The 17,115-nt window shown below is 53.2% G+C and overlaps 1 protein-coding gene and 1 non-coding gene across 4 annotated transcripts in view; one reads left to right on the top strand and one right to left on the bottom strand.

The window, feature by feature from the left end:
• The window catches only part of KPNB1 (karyopherin subunit beta 1), a 31,615-nt gene extending 29,342 nt beyond the window's left edge, over positions 1 to 2,273 (bottom strand). The window contains exons 1-2 of the mRNA XM_008271382.5: positions 1,828 to 2,273; positions 1,666 to 1,724 (exon numbers count right to left, since the gene is read on the bottom strand). Coding sequence (XP_008269604.1) covers positions 1,666 to 1,724; positions 1,828 to 1,867 — 99 coding nt within the window. The 5' untranslated portion in view covers positions 1,868 to 2,273. The remainder of the gene's footprint in view (positions 1 to 1,665; positions 1,725 to 1,827) is intronic.
• Positions 2,274 to 2,544: 271 nt separating this feature from the next.
• LOC103351553 (uncharacterized) lies at positions 2,545 to 15,434 on the top strand. 3 transcript variants are annotated; one of them, XR_016224166.1, is made up of 3 exons: positions 2,545 to 2,671; positions 4,917 to 5,041; positions 15,296 to 15,434. It is a non-coding gene; the product is annotated as an uncharacterized LOC103351553 (transcript). The 3 variants fall into 3 exon arrangements; XR_016224167.1 differs by lacking the exon at positions 2,545 to 2,671 and adding an exon at positions 2,802 to 2,932; XR_001795296.4 differs by lacking the exon at positions 2,545 to 2,671 and adding an exon at positions 2,830 to 3,714.
• The last annotated feature ends 1,681 nt before the right edge of the window (positions 15,435 to 17,115 follow it).

Below are 17,115 nucleotides of genomic sequence, written 5' to 3'. Positions count from 1 at the left end.
GGAGCAGTTAATCTCTTATAAAAAATGGAATACTTAAGCCTGAAGCAGACTTGGGTACCTAATCCTCTGTATTTTACTTGCGGGGTGTTCAGCAGAGGGAGACCAAAGAAAAAAGCCAATCGATAAGGGAAAGTAGTAGATACTTAGAAACAGGAAAAAACCAAACAGACAAAAATGTCCAGGCAAGTCATTTAAGGAAAATGACTATGCTTAACTCAACAGTCAATACACCAAGGGCTCCTTAGACTCGAGCTGTCTACTGAACACAGTGGATCCCTAAAAAGCACAATCTTCTAACCCACAGGTTCCAAGCTACTTGCTTCACAATTCTATCCCATACCAAAAAAAGAAAAAAGAAAAAAAAAAAAAAGCCGCATCCAAACAACAGGAAAAGCCAAACGCAGTACACTTTCTTACCACGGGCAAGTGCCGCAATCACAGCAAGAGAGAATTCTTCAAAAGTTGTGTTAATTACGCACCACTGAAGAATGTCAGGAATAAGAGAAAAAGCTGCTTGCAAGTCAGCAAACCCACACACAGGAATACACCCTGAATGGAATGACTGGTCTACACCAGGGGAAAAATCTTTTGTAGGGCAAGTTCAAGATAAAAGAGGTGTAAAACTGGCACGTGGAAGGACAAGAACAGCCAAACGCAGCTTGTAGAAAATAAGCCTTGTCACTTTGTTGTTGCTGACGTGCCTTCCCCAGAGGACACGTTTGGTTACAGTGTTATTTAGCCCTCACTACCTCGCACCTTTAAAAGATGTCCAGTATCATCCACCGCTCCCTCTTCTCCCCATCCCCCAGCAGGAGCAGAAGGAAACAAGCTGCACCAGACCGTTCCAACCAATCAATCCTGCATTTTTGTAGGGAGCTCCAGCCTCCGGCGGAGCTATCTTCATTTTCCCTGCACCCCCTGACTTCGGAAATGAGAAATGAGGACTTTCCTCTATTTCATTAAAAATAGGCCCGATCTCCAGGACAAGCCTCAGTATGTCGCCTGGGCGCAGGTCCCTAACGATGAGGTCTCTAGTCATCGGGGCCAGGAAAAACGGGGAGACCTCCACAAAAGCCCCAAGAGAGGGCCAACTAGGCAGGAAAGGGAGAGAAATACCAATGGGAAGGGTTCAGAGGCAGCCGGGGGTGCAGGCCTGGCCAGGAGCACAGAGCAAAGCAAACGCTCTGGGAAGAAGTGGGGAGAGCCGCAGGGCCCCCGGGACAGGAAGGAGAAGCCGGCTGGGCCAGAGCAGGGCGGGCAGCCGGCCTCCGAGCTTCCACATGGCCCCTAGGCCCGGCTCCCCAACCCCCACCCTTGCTGAACACGCAGCGCCGCGCAACCTAACTTCCCTCCCCTCGCTCTTTCTCCCTCCCGCTGCACCGCCGCCCTCAGGCCGCGCGGCGATTGGGCGGCAGTCACCCCGGCGCGCCGCGCCATTGGCCGGCCGCGCGGCCCGGGGCGGGACACACCCACCGGCTTCCCGACGGCGGGGTTAGGTTGGACCGGGCGCGGGGGGGGCGCGGAGGAGAGGGGGACGGGGCGGGGGGAGGGGGACGGGATGGGGCGGGGTAGGTTCCCGAGGCCTGGGCCTCCGGGAGGGCGGGAAGGCCCCGCACGCAGGGAACGGGGACGCGGCGGGCTGGGGCGCGGCGGGGCGGCACGCACCAGGTTCTCCACGGCCGCACGCTCCAGGAACTTCTGCGCCGCTTCCAGTTCCAGCCGATCTGGGGGGAGGAGAGTGGGGACGGGAGCGGGGTCAGAGGGGCCGGGGCTCCCCCCTCCCCCACCCCAACTCACCTCAGCGCGACCCCGGCCCCCGAGTCCTACCGGGAGACACGGTCTTCTCGAGGATGGTGATCAGCTCCATGGCGGAGGTGGCGGCGGCGGCTGCTCCTCCGAAGACGACGGTCCGGCCTCTCGGGCGGCGGCTCCGACTGGGGATGGGGGTTGGGGGTCGGGTGGGAAGGGAGGGTGGGGTGGGGGGCGGGGGTCACCACACGCCCATTCACCGGCTCGCTGAGAGTCGTCCCTCCGGCTCCCCTTCCTCCCGTTTCCTTCCTTCCTCCCTCCTAAAATGCTGCTGGCGGCGCGGCAGCTGCTCCTCTGGCGGCGGGGGAGGGACCCCACGGGCAGCTCAGAGCGCGGCTGGTGCTCGGGTGGCGGAGGGAGAAAGAAGGAAGGGAGGCAGTCAGTGAACGGGCGGCGCGCAGGGAGGGAGAGAGAGGGAGGGAGGAAGGCGGAGGGATATTCGGGCCGGACCTCTCCGCGGCGGCACCGCGCTCCGCGGCGATTGGCTGCCGCCTTGGCCACGCGGAATCCCCAATTGGCCAGGCGGTCAGCGTTGAAGGGCCGCCGTGCGTCCATTCGCCCGCTAGTTTGAAGGCCCGGGTTGGCTGGGCGGGCAGGAGAATGCGGCTCGCGGATTGGCCTGGGGGAGGGAAGTTGGGGTGGGGCAGGCGGGAGCAAGCCACTGATTGGGTCGCCGTGGTAAAGGCCTTGAGCTCAGACCGGCTGGGCGCTGGGAGGAGGGTGGGCTCAAAGCGAGACCCGCGGCCCGCGCGATTGGCTGGGGTGCTAGACGTTGATAGGATAGGGCGCCCGGGAGAGGAGTTCGGGGTCGGGGCGCCGAAAGGCGGGAGGCGCCTGGCCGCTGTAGGAGCCCCGACGCGAGGCACGCTGGGACGCCCCCGGGAAGGGGCGGGGCTGGGCCCCTGCAGCCCGGGCTGCGGTTGGGGAGGCGCAGGCCCTCGGAGGGGCGTGGGGAGGGAGGGCTTGGCGGGCCTGAGCGGGGGAGGGGGAGACCGTTAAAGTCCGGCACCGCGCCCACAGGAAGCTGCTTGGGCGACGAGCTAACTCCACTTGTTGCCAGACTCTCGGCTGGGGAAGACCTTGAAGACCATGTGGTCCAACTTCCAATGTGCAGATGTGGAAAGTAAACCCAGAGGGGATGGGACTTGTCCAAAGTCGCAGCAGCCGGCTAGCGGCTTGGTCAGGGCTGTCCTCGGGGACTCTGGGCTGCCCTTGACCCTACAGGCGTCTTGCCTCCCCGCTCCAGGAGTCCCCTTAGGCCATTCGTAGGGTTTGAGACCTGTTCTGAAGTCTGACTTAGGGAAGGGCTAAGAGACTCCCGTTAGATCCCTGTCCATAGCTACCGGGTACTTGAAGTAGAAGTGTTTCGTTCACCCTGCAGGGTACCCTTGTACACGCACATCCTCGAGTCAAAGAATGTGCATAGGCCAAAAGCTCCGCGGTTCTTGGCCTTGGAAAGTTCAGAGTCCTGGGAAAAACTCAAGCCCTCCCCCCCACCCCCTTGGTAGGAAAATGCACATAGAGAACATGTGTGTCGGGTTTCTTGGCTTCTCCAGTATTGGCAGGTGGGCTCCAGGTTGATTTCCTAAGCGTAAATTTTCAGCGTATGGATCTAGGATGGGTTGGATGTAACTGGCTTCAGCTCCGTTGTATATCCTGAGCTTGTGAAATAATCGCGCTCCACCTGCCACCCTCGGGAAACCTCGGAGGAAGTCCTTCGGGAGAACTGGGGAAGCTTAGCCAACTACGCCTGGCTCCGCTGGAACCATCTTCGCGGCTCTGAGGCCGCTCCCCAGCCCCCCCCCCCCCCCCCCCGTGACTGCTGACTCCCCGGAGCTGAGCCCTAACCCCAGCCTCTGCCGCATCTTCTCACCGCATCTTCTCACCGTGGCACAACTGCCCCAGGTGTGGAACTCTGGGAGGAGTCAGTGAAGGTTGAGTGAGGGACAGCCATGGAAACCGGGGCCTGTGGATGGCTCACGGTCCAGACGGTGCAGGTCGGTTCACCCCAGCTAGCACTGGCCCGCCCTCCGGCAGCTTGCTGGGCCACCGCTTCCATCTCACCCTCAGTCATTGTACTACCCGTGAGGCCAATGAGTTGCAGAGTAGCTGGAATAAAATGCTGGGAAGATCGGAACTTCTCACAACAGTGCCAAGCATGAGACCCTTGCTCAGACTCAGGCGACGTGATGTTGAAGTGAGCAGAGGCCACTCCTGGTGCTGATTAGACCCTATCTGGAGTACTCCGCCCCTTGTGCCTTCTAGAAGTGCTAGGAAGGCACCACGGGCTGAATGTTGAGTGCACAGCCCAGCTCCGTCCTTCTTAGCTTGTGTGACTCCCTTTCCTTGTATGTAAAATGGAGCTGATAGGTGTACCTACTTCTTAGGGTTGGGGAAGGTCCACAGTGAGCTCACATGAATGTATTAACACGGGCACTGGTTACTATCCAGCTTTTATTTTCTGTGAAGTACTGGCTCCAGGTCCTTGGCCTGTTAGGGAAAATTAACGTTAATCAATTAATCCCACAACCATGTAAAGTTGTAAAAGTGACACTGGCCAAGGAAGGTCCCCATGAAGGGGGCAGAGTTCTGGAGGTGAACGAGGGAGGATGTGTGTGTGCGGAGTCTCTGGGGTGGGAGGAACTTGGGGGTCACACACAACTGCAGAGGGTCAGTGTTCCCCAAACAGGGGCAAGGGACTGAGCTGGAGTGCTGAGTGGGGGCGAGGGCAGCTGAAACCTGGCTTGTTCTGTATCCTAAGAGCGAAGGGGAGCTGGTGCAAGGTTCTAAGGACAGTGGTTGCCAGGAGGAGATCGGATGGGAAGGGGGACGAGTAGAGGTGTACTCCAGAGAGGTGTGGAAGCAGGGGGTAGAGGGAAAGTTAATGGGACTTGGTGATTGGGTGGAAGAAGAGGGTAGTGTTGCTGGGGCCGCCTGGATCTCGCTTTGCACTGAGAGGCGTGGCGACACCACTTGCAGTGTCTCCCGGGTGGTGGGATGGGAGGGTGCATTTCTTGAGCTATGTACGGGTCATGTGAGTGGGGATGTCACTGTCTGTGCCTTTCTGGATGTCTGCAACATTTATGACCAAAACATATTTTACTTAGGGAAAAACGAGCTGATTGTGAAATGAAGGAGAAGAAAACTGGATTTCAGTCTTACGCTGGCACATCTGCTGTTTGAACCTGACCAAGCTTCTTAGCCTGCACCAGTCAGCACTCCCCAGTGTCTGGTAAGCCGAGAATTGAGAATCGGAGCGGGGACGAGACAGCCCCAACCACCTTATCCAGCCCCCCCCCCCAGCGGCCCACAGCACTGGTGTGGGAGGAGCTAAGCCCACTGAACCCCAGAGGGCCTCAACCACACTAGCGCTGAGGACGCAGGGAGGTGAACATGACGTTCAGGAGAATGTCCGTGGCATTTGGGAAGGAGAGCGTGCCCAGGAGAGTGGCTGAGACCCACTGCTCTTTCATCGCCACCACTTGGAGCGGAGCCGATTGTCTTCAGATGCCTCTCTGCCCTCCCACCTGTTTCCCTCGCCGTCTAGCCTGCTGCCCTCTTTCTGTCCCTTGACCAGCCTCGTGTGTGGGTCACAAGCCCTCGGCGTTTGGGCTTCTCGGGGCTGGCTCCTGTCTCACGCCCAGTGTTGCTCTGCAGAGGCCTTCCCTGACCACCAATCTAAGATTGTCCCCTAGATACTCTTTTTTTTTTTTTTTTTTTTTTTTTTAAGAAAGATTTATTTGTTGGCCGGCGCCGCGGCTCACTAGGATAATCCTCCGCCTTGTGGTGCCAGCACACCGGGTTCTAGTCCCGGTCGGGGCACCGGATTCTGTCCCGGTTGCCCCTCTTCCAGGCCAGCTCTCTGCTGTGGCCCGGGAGTGCAGTGGAGGATGGCCCGAGTACTTGGGCCCTGCACCCCATGGGAGACCAGGAGAAGCACCTGGCTCCTGGCTCCTGCCATCAGATCAGTGCGGTGCACCGGCCGCAGCGCGCGGGCCGCGGCGGCCATTGGAGGGTGAACCAGCGGCAAAGGAAGACCTTTCTCTCTGTCTCTCTCTCTCACTGTCCACTCTGCCTGTCAAAAAAAAAAAAAAAAAAAAAGAAAGAAAGATTTATTTGTTTATTTGAAAGGCAGAATTACAGAAGAGAGATAGAGAGAGGTCTTCCATCTGCTGGTTCACTCCCCAAATGGCTGCAACGGCTGGGGCTGAGCTGATCCAAAGCCAGGAGCCAGGAGCTTTTTCTGGTGGGTGCAGGGGCCCAAGGACTTGGGCCATATTCTACCACTTCCCCAGGCTATAGCAGAGAGCTGGGTCAGAAATGGAGCAGCCGGGACTCGAACCGGCACCATATGGGATGCCGACACTGCAGGCGGAGGCTTAAAGCTAACATACCACAGCACCGCCCCTTTCTCCCAGACACTCTTGTTGACAGGACTCTGTGTTTTTTTTTTTTTTGTTTTTTGTGTTTTTTTAAAGATTTATTTATTTATTTGAAAGTCAGAGTTACACAGAGAGAAGGAGAGGTACAGCGAGAGCGAGAGAGGTCTTCCATCTGCTGGTTCACTCCCCAATTGGCCGCAATGGCCAGAGCTGCACCTATCCAAAGCCAGGAGTCAGGAGCCTCCCCTGGGTCTCCCACGTGGATGCAGGGGCCTAAGGACTTGGGCCATCTTCCACTGCTTTCCCAGGCCACAGCAGAGAGCTGGATCAGAAGTGGAGCAGCCGGGTCTCGAACCAGTGCTCACAGGGGATGTCAGCACTCAGGCCAGGGTGTTAACCCGCTGTGCCACAGCGCTGGCCCCGGGACTCTTTTATCTTCAGAACACCTCTCGCTACCTGAAGTTACCTTTTTTTTTACTGTCTTGCTTAGAAGGGGGCGTGGCATACAGTAGGTGCCCAGATACTTGTCACGTGGATGAAGCGTGCAGAGCAGCCCGGGCAGCGTGCCTTCCTGCCCCTGACAGGTGGCTCTGCTTTGTTCACGTTGCTGAGGAACAGCGCCACTCTGCTTTGCCGTGTTAGCCGCTCTGGTGTCCACACAAACCGTCGGTACCCGCAGGCCAGCCCCTCGCTGTCTCCTGCAGAAGTGCTCATCACTGCTAGGCCCACTCCAGCTTCCTGTTAGTGCAGGCCTGGAAAGCAGTGTGATGGCTCGCGGAACTGGGTTCTGCCACCCCCGAGGGAGACCTGGATTGAGTCCCCAGCTCCCAGCGCAGCCCTGGCCCAGCCCGGCCCTGGTCACTGTGAGCATCTGGTAAGGGAGTCACCATTTGGAAACTCTCTCTCTTTCCTGCCATGTCTCTGCCTCTCAGATAAGTAAGTGAAACATTGTTTAAAAAGAGTAAGAGGGAAATGAGAAGGAACAGCAAGAGGTAGGGAAATAAACAGAGGAGTAGACAGTTTATAGTTGGGCGAATCTGAATTCTGTGCCCCATCCCCCTGGTTGGCCATGTGCTAATCTCTGGGCCTGGGGGATAGGTTATCTTATGGGGCAGAAGGGAATTAGCAGGCATGCTTAAGTTAAGGGGGTTGCGATGAGGGGTTGTCCTGGATTACCTGAGTGTGTCTAATGATGAGTTCCTTACAAGAGGGTGAGAGTTGGAGGCCTTGTGATGACAGAAGCAGAGGGCAGGGAGGTGGGGCCACCAACCATGGAGTGCCACAGCCTCCCCTGGAGCCCTCCACAGGGACACAGTACTGGAGACGTCAGCCCCTAAAGGTGTGGTCGCTTATAAAGCAGCCATAGAAAACGAAGGCAGTTGGTGGCCATCAGAAACCTAAATTTCTACCAAGGGTGGATTGGTTAGATAAGTGATAATACATTTGTGTGATAGATTATTATAAATGTAGAATTATAAATATACTATATAATTCTAATTAAACATTAAAAGAGATGCTGTTCAGGACCACCTGATCATGTGGAAAATGTTACAGTACATTGCAAAGTACAACAAAGCAAGCTGTAAGACTGTAGGCATATGTGTGAAAAATCCGTCAAGCCATACACTTAAGGTTAGTGCATTGTGTGCACTCAGCTGTAGGCATGAGATCTCAGTTTAAAAAGTTCTGCAGGGGACAGGTGTTTAGTCCAGCAGTTGGTTGCCACTTGGGATGCCCACGTCCCATATCTGAGGGCCTTGTTCAAGTCCTGGCTACTCTAATTTCCTGCCCAGCTTCTTGCAAATGTATACCCTGAGAGGCGTGAGGTTATGGTTCAAGTGGTTGGATCCCTGCCACCCATGTGGAAGACCTGGATTGAATTCCAGACTCCTGATTTTGGCCTGGCTCGGCCCCAGCCGCTGCAGACATTTGGGGAGTGAACCAATGGATAGGAGCTCTCTGTGTCTGTCTCTGCCTCTCAAAAAAAAAAAAAAAAAAAAAGGGTTAGGGGAGAACAGAAATCAACTGTGACCTTAAATTATGTCCACCATAGGGGCATATCATCCTCCAGACTACTTAATTATATTTTTTATTTTAAAGCTTTATTTCTTTGGAAGGCAGCATGCTACAGAGAAGCTGAGAGGTCTTCCATCCACTGGTTACTCCCCGAATGTCTGCAACAGCCAGGGATGGCCCAGACCAAAGCCAGCAACCAGGGACTCCATCTGGTTCTCCCCCGTGGGTGGTAGAAACTGAAGGATTTGAGCCATCATCTGCTGCCTTCCCAGGCACATTAGCAGGCAGCTGGATCCGAAGCAGAGCAGCTGGGATGGGAACCTGCACTCTGATATGGGATGCCAGTGTCCCAGGCAGCACCTTACCCCCCAGGTACAAAGCCTGCCCCCAGAGTATTCAATTTTAAATGAAAACTGAACTATTCCCATCTTTGTTACCTCTGATAAAGCAGATAGCTGAGGATTTTAAGTCAGCCCACCCTCCAGTTTGCATTAAAACAATATTGGGCCTTCTCTTTCTGTAACTCTGACTTTCAAATAAATAAATGTTTTTTAAAAAATAAATTAAAAAAAATAAAACAACGTTGGGTCGGCACCGTGGTATAGCCAGTAAAGCTGCCGCCTGCAGTGCCGGCATCCCATATGGGCGCCAGTTCAAGTCCTGCTGCTCCACTTCCAATCCAGCTGTCTGCTATGACTTGGGAAAGCAGTAGAAGATGGACCAAGATGTTGGGCCCCTGCACCCATGTAGGAGACCTGGGAGAAGCTCCTGGCTCCTGGCTTTGTGCAGCTCCGTCTGTTGCGACCATATGGGGAATGAACCAGCGGATGGAAGACCTCTCTCTCTGCCTCTGCCTCTCTGTAACTCTATCTTTCAAATAAATAAATAAGTATTAAAAAAAAAAACAGTATCATCAATCAAACATATTTAAACTAGTTTGGAATACATGTTCACATAGCTAGTGCAACACAGAAATAAGTGTAGCCGTTAACTGTGATTTAGCTTAAAAAAAAAAAAGTGTCATAGAAGAAGCTAAAAATTGAAACCCACTGAAGCATGTCCATGTCATCACAAAACCCAGGGCTCACTGAGGCCCCTCTTCCTGGCCAGGTGTCACAGAGAATCCTGTACTCTGGGCCAGGGCTCCTCTGATCACTTTCTGTTCTTCTTTCTCTTCTTCTTCTTTATTTAGTTGAGGACTTGGTCGATTTTGATGATCTGCACGTACATTTTGTGTTCCTGAATGGACTCTAACTCAGGGCTTCTCGGCCTCCACATTGATAATTTGGGACCAAATCCTTCTTTGTCGGGTTGGGGGACCTCTTCCTGCATTGCAGGGAGTGTAGCAGCAGCGTTCTCCCCCAAGTCGTGACAACGAGAACTGTCTCCGGGGTACTTGCGTTGTGGCACAGCCAGTTAAGCCTCCACATATGATGCAGGTGTCCCATAGGAGTGCTGGTTCGAATCCCGGCCACTCTACTTCTTATCCAGCTCCCTGTTAATGCGCCTGGGAAGGCAGCAGAAGACGGCCTAGTTGTTTGGGCCCTTGCTACCCACATGGGACCTGGATGGAGTTCCTGGCTTCTGTCTTTGGCCTGGCTCACCCCGGCTGTTGTGGCCATTTTGGAGGTGAACCAGCAGATAGAAGATCTCTGTAACTCTGCCTTTCAAATAAATAAAAGAAATCTTTAAAAATATATAGGCCGGCGCTGTGGCTCACTAGGCTAATCCTCCGCCTTGTGGTGCCAGCACACCGGGTTCTAGTCCCGGTCGGGGCGCCGGATTCTTTCCTGGTTGCCCCTCTTGCAGGCCAGCTCTCTGCTGTGGCCAGGGAGTGCAGTGGAGGATGGCCCAAGTGCTTGGGCCCTGCACCCCATGGGAGACCAGGAGAAGTACCTGGCTCCTGCCATCGGATCAGCGCAGTGCACCAGCCGCAGCGCGCTGGCCGCGGCAGCCATTGGAGGGTGAACCAACGGCAAAAGGAAGACCTTTCTCTCTGTCTCTCTCTCTCACTGTCCATTCTGCCTGTCAATATATATATATATATATATATATATATATATATATATATATAAACAAAATGTCTCCAGTGCTCCAGTGGGCATGGCCATTTGGCTTAGGGATTAAGATACTTGTATTCCATGTCAGAGTACTTGGGTTTGGTACTAGACTCTGGCTCCTGACTCCAGCTTCCTGCTAATGCAGACCCTGAGAGGCAGTGGTGATGGCTCAGGTCGTTGGATTCCTGCCACCCACATGGAGACCTAGATTGAGTTCCTGGCTCCCAGCTTTGGGCAGCCCCAGTCCAGGCCTCTGTGGGCATTTGGGGAGTGAACCAGCAGATGAGAGCTGGCTCCCTGTTTCTAGACATTGCAAAATGTCCCTGCAGTTGAAAACCACTGTTATAGCTCTTTACGGAGCTTGTAAGAGTGCTTACCTGTGTAGCACATAGTCAGCATTTCTATTGTCCTCCTGAAAATAATAGCAAATGTTTATAAGGCACTTCCTCTTTGTCCTCTTCTAAGCTCTTCACAGATATTAACTCATTTAATCCTCACAACTACCCTTTGGAGGGGGTGCTATTGTCATGCCCTTTGTACAACCAAGGAACTAAGGTACAAAGACACTGGTTAGTGCACACAAAGTCACCCAGCTGGGAAGTGACCCCTGGGATTTGAACCCTAACCCAGGCAGTCCAGCTGCAGGTTCTGGGCCTTCCACCATTCTGCTTCTTAATACAAAACAAACAAGTAGCTGATGACACTGCTTTGAAAAAGCCAGACGTTACCCAGCAACCTACAAAGTACAAATAGGCAACCAACCGTATGCTGAAAAATAAATTTTTTTATTCTACCTTTGTCACAAAGCAGACATACAGCAGGGTATTTTGCCAGGTTGCTAAAAGCCTCCTAAATTGTTTGAATGGCTGCACTCTATTATATCAAATACATGGACATTGTGGATGAATGTTGCTAACACAGTATTTCATTTGAAACATAACCAGTGATTTTAGAAATTCAAGTTTTATGCAATGAAGTACACCATCTTTGGGGTACAGTTTGTCAAGTTTTGAGAAATGTAGAAACTCATGCACTAGTGACATAATCAAGATTTAGAACTTTTTTCATTACCGTTTTTCCAAAAAAGATTTATTTGGGGCCAGCACTGTGGTGTAGCTGGTAAAGCCGCCACCTGCAGTGCTGGCATCTCATATGGATGCTGGTTCAAGACTCTGCTGCTCCACTTATGATCCAGCTCCCTGATGAGTCACCTGGGAAAGCAGTAGATGACCCAAGTGCCTGGACCCCCTGCACCCGTGTGGGAAAAGAAGCTCCTGGCTCCTGGCATCAGACCAGCCCAGCTTCAGCTGTTGCAGCCATTTGGGGAGAGGGCCTGTGGGTGAAGGATATCTCTCTCTCTCTCTCCTCTGTACCTCTGTCTTTCCAATAAATAAATCTTTTTTTTTTTTTTTTTTGACAGGCAGAGTGGACAGTGAGAGAGAGAGACAGAGAGAAAGGTCTTCCTTTTGCCGTTGGTTCACCCTCCAACAGCTGCCGCGGCCAGTGCACTGTGGCCAGTGCACTGCGCTGATCCGATGGCAGGAGCCAGGTACTTCTCCTGGTCTCCCATGGGGTGCAGGGCCCAAGCACTTGGGCCATCCTCCACTGCCTTCCCGGGCCACAGCAGAGAGCTGGCCTGCAAGAGGGGCAACCAGGAAAGAATCCGGCGCCCCGACCAGGACTAGAACCCGGTGTGCTGGCACCGCAAGGCGGAGGATTAGCCTAATGAGCCACAGCGCCGGCCCCAATAAATAAATCTTAAACAAACAGATTTCTTTGAAAAGCGGTGCAACAGAGAGGGAGAAAGAGAGATCTTCCATCTACTGGTTCATTCTTCAAATGCTCACAGCAGGTGGGGCTGGGCCGGGCCAAAGCTGGGAACCTAGAACTGCATCCAAGTCTCCCATGTGAGTGACAGGGACTCAAGTGCTTGAGCCGTCATCCACTGCCTCCCAGGACACATCAGCAGGAAGCTGGATCAGAAGTGGAGCAGTCAGAATTTGAACAGGCGCTCCAATATGGGCCCACATCTGCCCCTTTCGTCACCTTTGTGCCTTTCTCTGGTCATGTGCTAGGGCTGGCTGGTACCAGCTAAGTCAATCGTGTTCGTTTCCTCCCAGGTCTACACGGCTGATGTTGCATTAGTAGCTCACGGTTGGCCCTGCGGGTGTGTTTATAGCAGCGAAGTCAGTAAGTGCTACAGATTAGGGCTCTTTCCTTGAGAACAAGTGTGCCAGCACCACAGCATACACTCCTTGGTGGCCAATTGCTCGCCTTCCTTAGCCATGGTCCACTTTCAGACATGTTTTTAATTTTGTGTTTAGGATTTTGTGTAAATAGAATTGTGCGGGAGATAGTCCTGGCTGCTGCTCAGTGTTTTTTTGAGCTACTGCACATTGTTGGGTGTGTCAGGAGTTCATTCCTTTTCACTATGTCCCATTGCTTGGGTGCACCACACACTGTTCATCCGGTGATGCACACTGGGCTGTTGCCACTGGGGACCATGATGAATAAAGTTGTCATGAACATTCATGGTAGCAGCCATTGGATGCACAAGCGTTCTCATTCTTCTTGGACAAATGGCTAAGCGAAATGACCAGGGGGCCGGTGCTGTGGTGCGTAGGTTAATCTTCCGCCTGGGACGCCGGCATCCCATATGGGCGCTGGTACTCCTCTTCTGATCCAGCTCTCTGCTGTGGCCTGGGGAAGCAGTAGAAGATGGCCCAAGTGCTGGGGCCCTGCACCCATGTGGGAAACCCCAAAGAAGCTCCTGGCTCCTGGCTTTGGATCGGCTCAGCTCCATCCATTGCGGCCATTTGAACCAGCAGATGGAAGAACTGTGTCTCTGTCTCTCCCTCTCACTGTCTGTAACTCTACCTGTCCAATAAATAAATCTTTTTTAATAAAAAGAAATTATTAGGTTATATGTCACAGTTAAATTTTTATTAAAGAATTGCAACCTGTTCTGCAAGATGGTTGTACCATTTCTTTAAAATAATTTTTATTTATTTATTTGAGAGACAGAGAGCTCTCCCACCCTCGGATTTATTCCTCACATCCCTCAACAGCCAGGGCTGGGCCAGACTGAGAACAGGAGACAGGAACCAGTCTGGGTCTTCCAGAGGACTGACAGGACTCAACCACTTAAGCCATCACCTGCTACCTCCCAGGGTGAGCTAGGAGGAAGCTGGGACTGGGAGTGAGATCATGGGCCTCTCAAGCACTAAGACGAATGGCCAGCCCTCCTGCAGACAGTTTGATTGACGTGACCTGGGGAGAGGGTGCTGCTGCCACACACCCTGGAATGCAGGGGCGGAACTGGGCCTGGGACCCCAGCACGCAGATATGGGATGTGGGCGTCCCCAGTGGCGGCTCAGCTGCTGCGCCCAGTGCCTGCCCTGCCCCTTGCACCAGTTACAGCCCCGCCAGCTGTGTACTTGTGTGCATTCCAGTCACAGTGTATCCTCAGCCACACTTAGTGTTGTCTTTGTCATTTTAGCCATTCTGATAGCTTTGTGTGTGGTTTTCATTTATTTAATTTTTTTAAAGATTTATTTTTTTTGGCCGGCGTCATGGCTCACTTGGCTAATCCTCCGCCTGTGGCGCCGGTACCCCAGGTTCTAGTCCTGGTCGGGGTGCCTGATTCTGTCCCGGTTGCCCCTCTTGCAGGCCAGCTCTCTGCTATGGCCCGGGAGTGCAGTGGAGGATGGCCCAAGTGCTTGGGCCCTGCACCCCATGGGAGACCAGGAGAAGCACCTGGCTCCTGCCATCGGATCAGCGCGGTGCACCGGCCGCGGTGGCCATTGGAGGGTGAACCAATGGCAAAGGAAGACCTTTCTCTCTGTCTCTCTCTCTCACTGTCCACTCTGCCTGTCAAAAAAAAAAAAAAAAAAGAAAGAAAGAAAGAAATATGGGGCTGGCCCTGTGGCATAGCTGGTAAAGCTGCCACCTACAGTGCAGGAATTCCCATATGGGTGCCGGTTCAAGTTCCAGCTGCTCCACTTTCTGATCCAGCTCCCTGCTAATGTGCCCAGGAAAGTAGCAGAGGATGGCCCAAGTGCTTGGGTCCCTGTACCCACATGGGAGACCTGGATGAAACTTCTGGCTCCTGACTTTGGACCAGCCCAGCTCCTGCTGTTGTAGTCATCTGGGGAGTGAACCAGAGGATGGAAGATCTCTCTCTCTCTCTCTGACTATTCCTCTCTCTCTTTGTCTCTAACTCTGCCTTTCAAATAAATATATAAATTTTTAAAAAAAAATAAATATAAAAATATAAATTGTTTTTTCAGCATAAACTCCATTAAGTTCCAGACACTTGGAATCAGGGCTTGGCATTGTGGCATCGCAGGTTAAGTTGGCTCACTCCCCAAATGCCCACCGCAGCCAGGTCTAGGAAGAGTTGTAGCCAGAAGCCAAGAACGCCAGCTGGGTCTCCCACACAGGTGGCAGGAATGCAAGTACTGGGACCATCATCTGCTGCCTCCCAGGCACATTAACTGGCAGGTGGATCTGAAGGGGTGCAGGACTCGATCCGAGACACTCCGATAAGGGGTCAGGTGTCCCAGATGGCAGCTTACCCCTCTGCACCACGACACCTGTGCCATTAAAGATTTTTTTAATGTTAGGACACAGAAGTCAGAGGGGGACGGTCCAGGCCTGTCAGGGGAATGCCTGGATGGGTGGATTTCCCATCAAAACTCCTGCAGAATTGTCCTTGTTGATGGGGGGAATGAGCAGGAGCAGAGCGGGGGAACAGGGCCCGGGTGAAGCCTCCTGGGTGTTTTCCTGCCGCAGCCGGGCCGGCTTTCTCAGAGCACTCTGCCACTGCGTGCGTCATTGCTCGTCAGCACTCCGGAAGGTCATGAGCAAAGTGCCTCGAGCATCCCGAAGCGCTGTCGTGCTGTCCTTGCTGGCCAGCGGTTTGCTTTGACTGTCACTGGGCCTCGTCCCGTGCCGGTAGCCACTGCTGTGCCTGTGCTCCGTCTTCGGGATCACTCTGGCACAGCCGCGTTTCCGCTCCCTTTACAGCTTCTTCAAGGAGACACTGATGCCGCTGAAAGCCCTGCTCCTGTGTGCGGCGTTGTGACTCGGGTGCCGGCGCCCATCGGGCAGAGCGTGCCCCGCTTTAGTTCTTCAGTCAGAGCCCCCCGAGCCGCACGTGCTGTCCGCTGCTGCTTCTGCTGTGAATCCCCCGTCTTCCATTAGGGCACGGCCAGCGTTCACTTTTCCCGTGGGCGTGGGCGTGGACGTGGACGTGGCTGGTCTGCTGCTGTGGGCACCGTCCTCAGTGCCGTCTTGTCCCTTGTTAGACAGTCTGTGCCAGCAGTTAGGATGTCCAAGTCCTGTATTGCAATGCAACCCCTGGGTTCGACACTGGCTCCAGCTCCTCCTAACTCCAGCTATCTGTATTTCCCAATGCTTTGATACCAGGGGCCGTGCTGACTCCAGACAGACTGCCTCTCCCAGGCCGATTCTTGGGGTGGCCATTGTAAAATCATTACTTCTCTTTTTCCTTGACCTGCCAGTGACCTTTTTAAAATCCTGACTTTTTTTTTTTTGACAAATAAAAACTGGTATTTATCATACAAAATGGCATTGTAAAATATGTGCACATGGTGGAATGGCGTATGCATTACCTTGCATACTTACTATATTTTATCTTCAGAACACTTAAAATCTACTCTCCCAAGGACCAGCATTTTTTTTAAAGATTTATTTATTTATTTATTTATTTGAAAGAGTTACAGAGAGGCAGAGGCAGAGAGAGGCCACATGGCCAGAGTTTCGCTGATCCGAAGCCAGGAGCCAGGAGCTTCGTCCAGGTCTCCCACACGGGTGCAGGGGCCCAAGGACTTGGGCCATCTTCTACTGCTTTCCCAGGCCATAGCAGAGAGCTGGACTGGAACTGGAGCAGCCAGGACTCGAACCAGCACCCATATGGGATGCCAGCACTGCAGGCTTTACCAGGCTTTACCTGCTACACCACAGTGTGGCCCCAGAGACCAGCATTTGGCATAGTGGTGAGAGCCACCACTTGGGACACTTATATCCCATGTCCGAGTGCCTGGGTTTCAATCCTGGGTCTGCTCCTGCCTTGTGACTAAGACCATGGTGGAAGACTTGCAAATGATTTATGACGGATAGTTTTATAAATTAGCCAAATTGTGAATTCAGGGTAAGGTTTTTACTACCTGTCCGTGTGGCCTTTCTTGGGAAGCTACTGGAGGGTGTGGTGCACCAAAACAAGGAGCAGGGAGACTTGCTGTAGGAGGCAGGATGTTCCCCACGGGTGGGAAGTACAGACCATCTCCGGATGCCACTGAAGGCATGGCCGAAGGGGACGGCGGCCTGGCCGCAGGCCGGGAGAGCAGCCGTTGGAAACCATGGCAGGAGGACAGATGCCTAGGACGGAGGTGGCCAAGAAATAAGACGACATGGACCCTGGAGGGAGATCTTACACTTCTGGTAGTTGGTGGAGAATACAATCAGTATAAGGACATAGGAAAGCCAAGCAGATAAAAGCCAACTTTGTTTATATTTTTCTTAAGCTGAGAGAGAAACACAGCGTAATCCCAGTTGACTAAGTTGTTGAGCTGTGAGTAGCGTTTGCAGAGCCACGGCTGTGTAAACAGCGTGGCCTTTCCCTCTGTGGCCCAGGATGGCTGCTTCCCCTCGGGCTGTCCTGCCTGCATTCCAGCAGGCAGCAGTTCTCTCGGCTCCAGCTCTCCTGGGTTCTTTTGGTTAAACAGGAATCAAATTGATGAGATTCGATTAGCACATTAATACATTGAGTGAATTAATAAGTTAAATGTTGAATTAAAACACCAGTAGGAAAGTGGATCTAAACA

This window comes from Oryctolagus cuniculus, chromosome 17 (assembly GCF_051225735.1).
Source record: "Oryctolagus cuniculus isolate XC-2025 breed Fujian yellow rabbit chromosome 17, ASM5122573v1, whole genome shotgun sequence".
NCBI lineage: Eukaryota > Metazoa > Chordata > Mammalia > Lagomorpha > Leporidae > Oryctolagus > Oryctolagus cuniculus.
The sequence above is the reverse complement of the archived record's forward strand: the minus strand, read 5'-3'. Positions and strand labels throughout refer to the sequence as shown.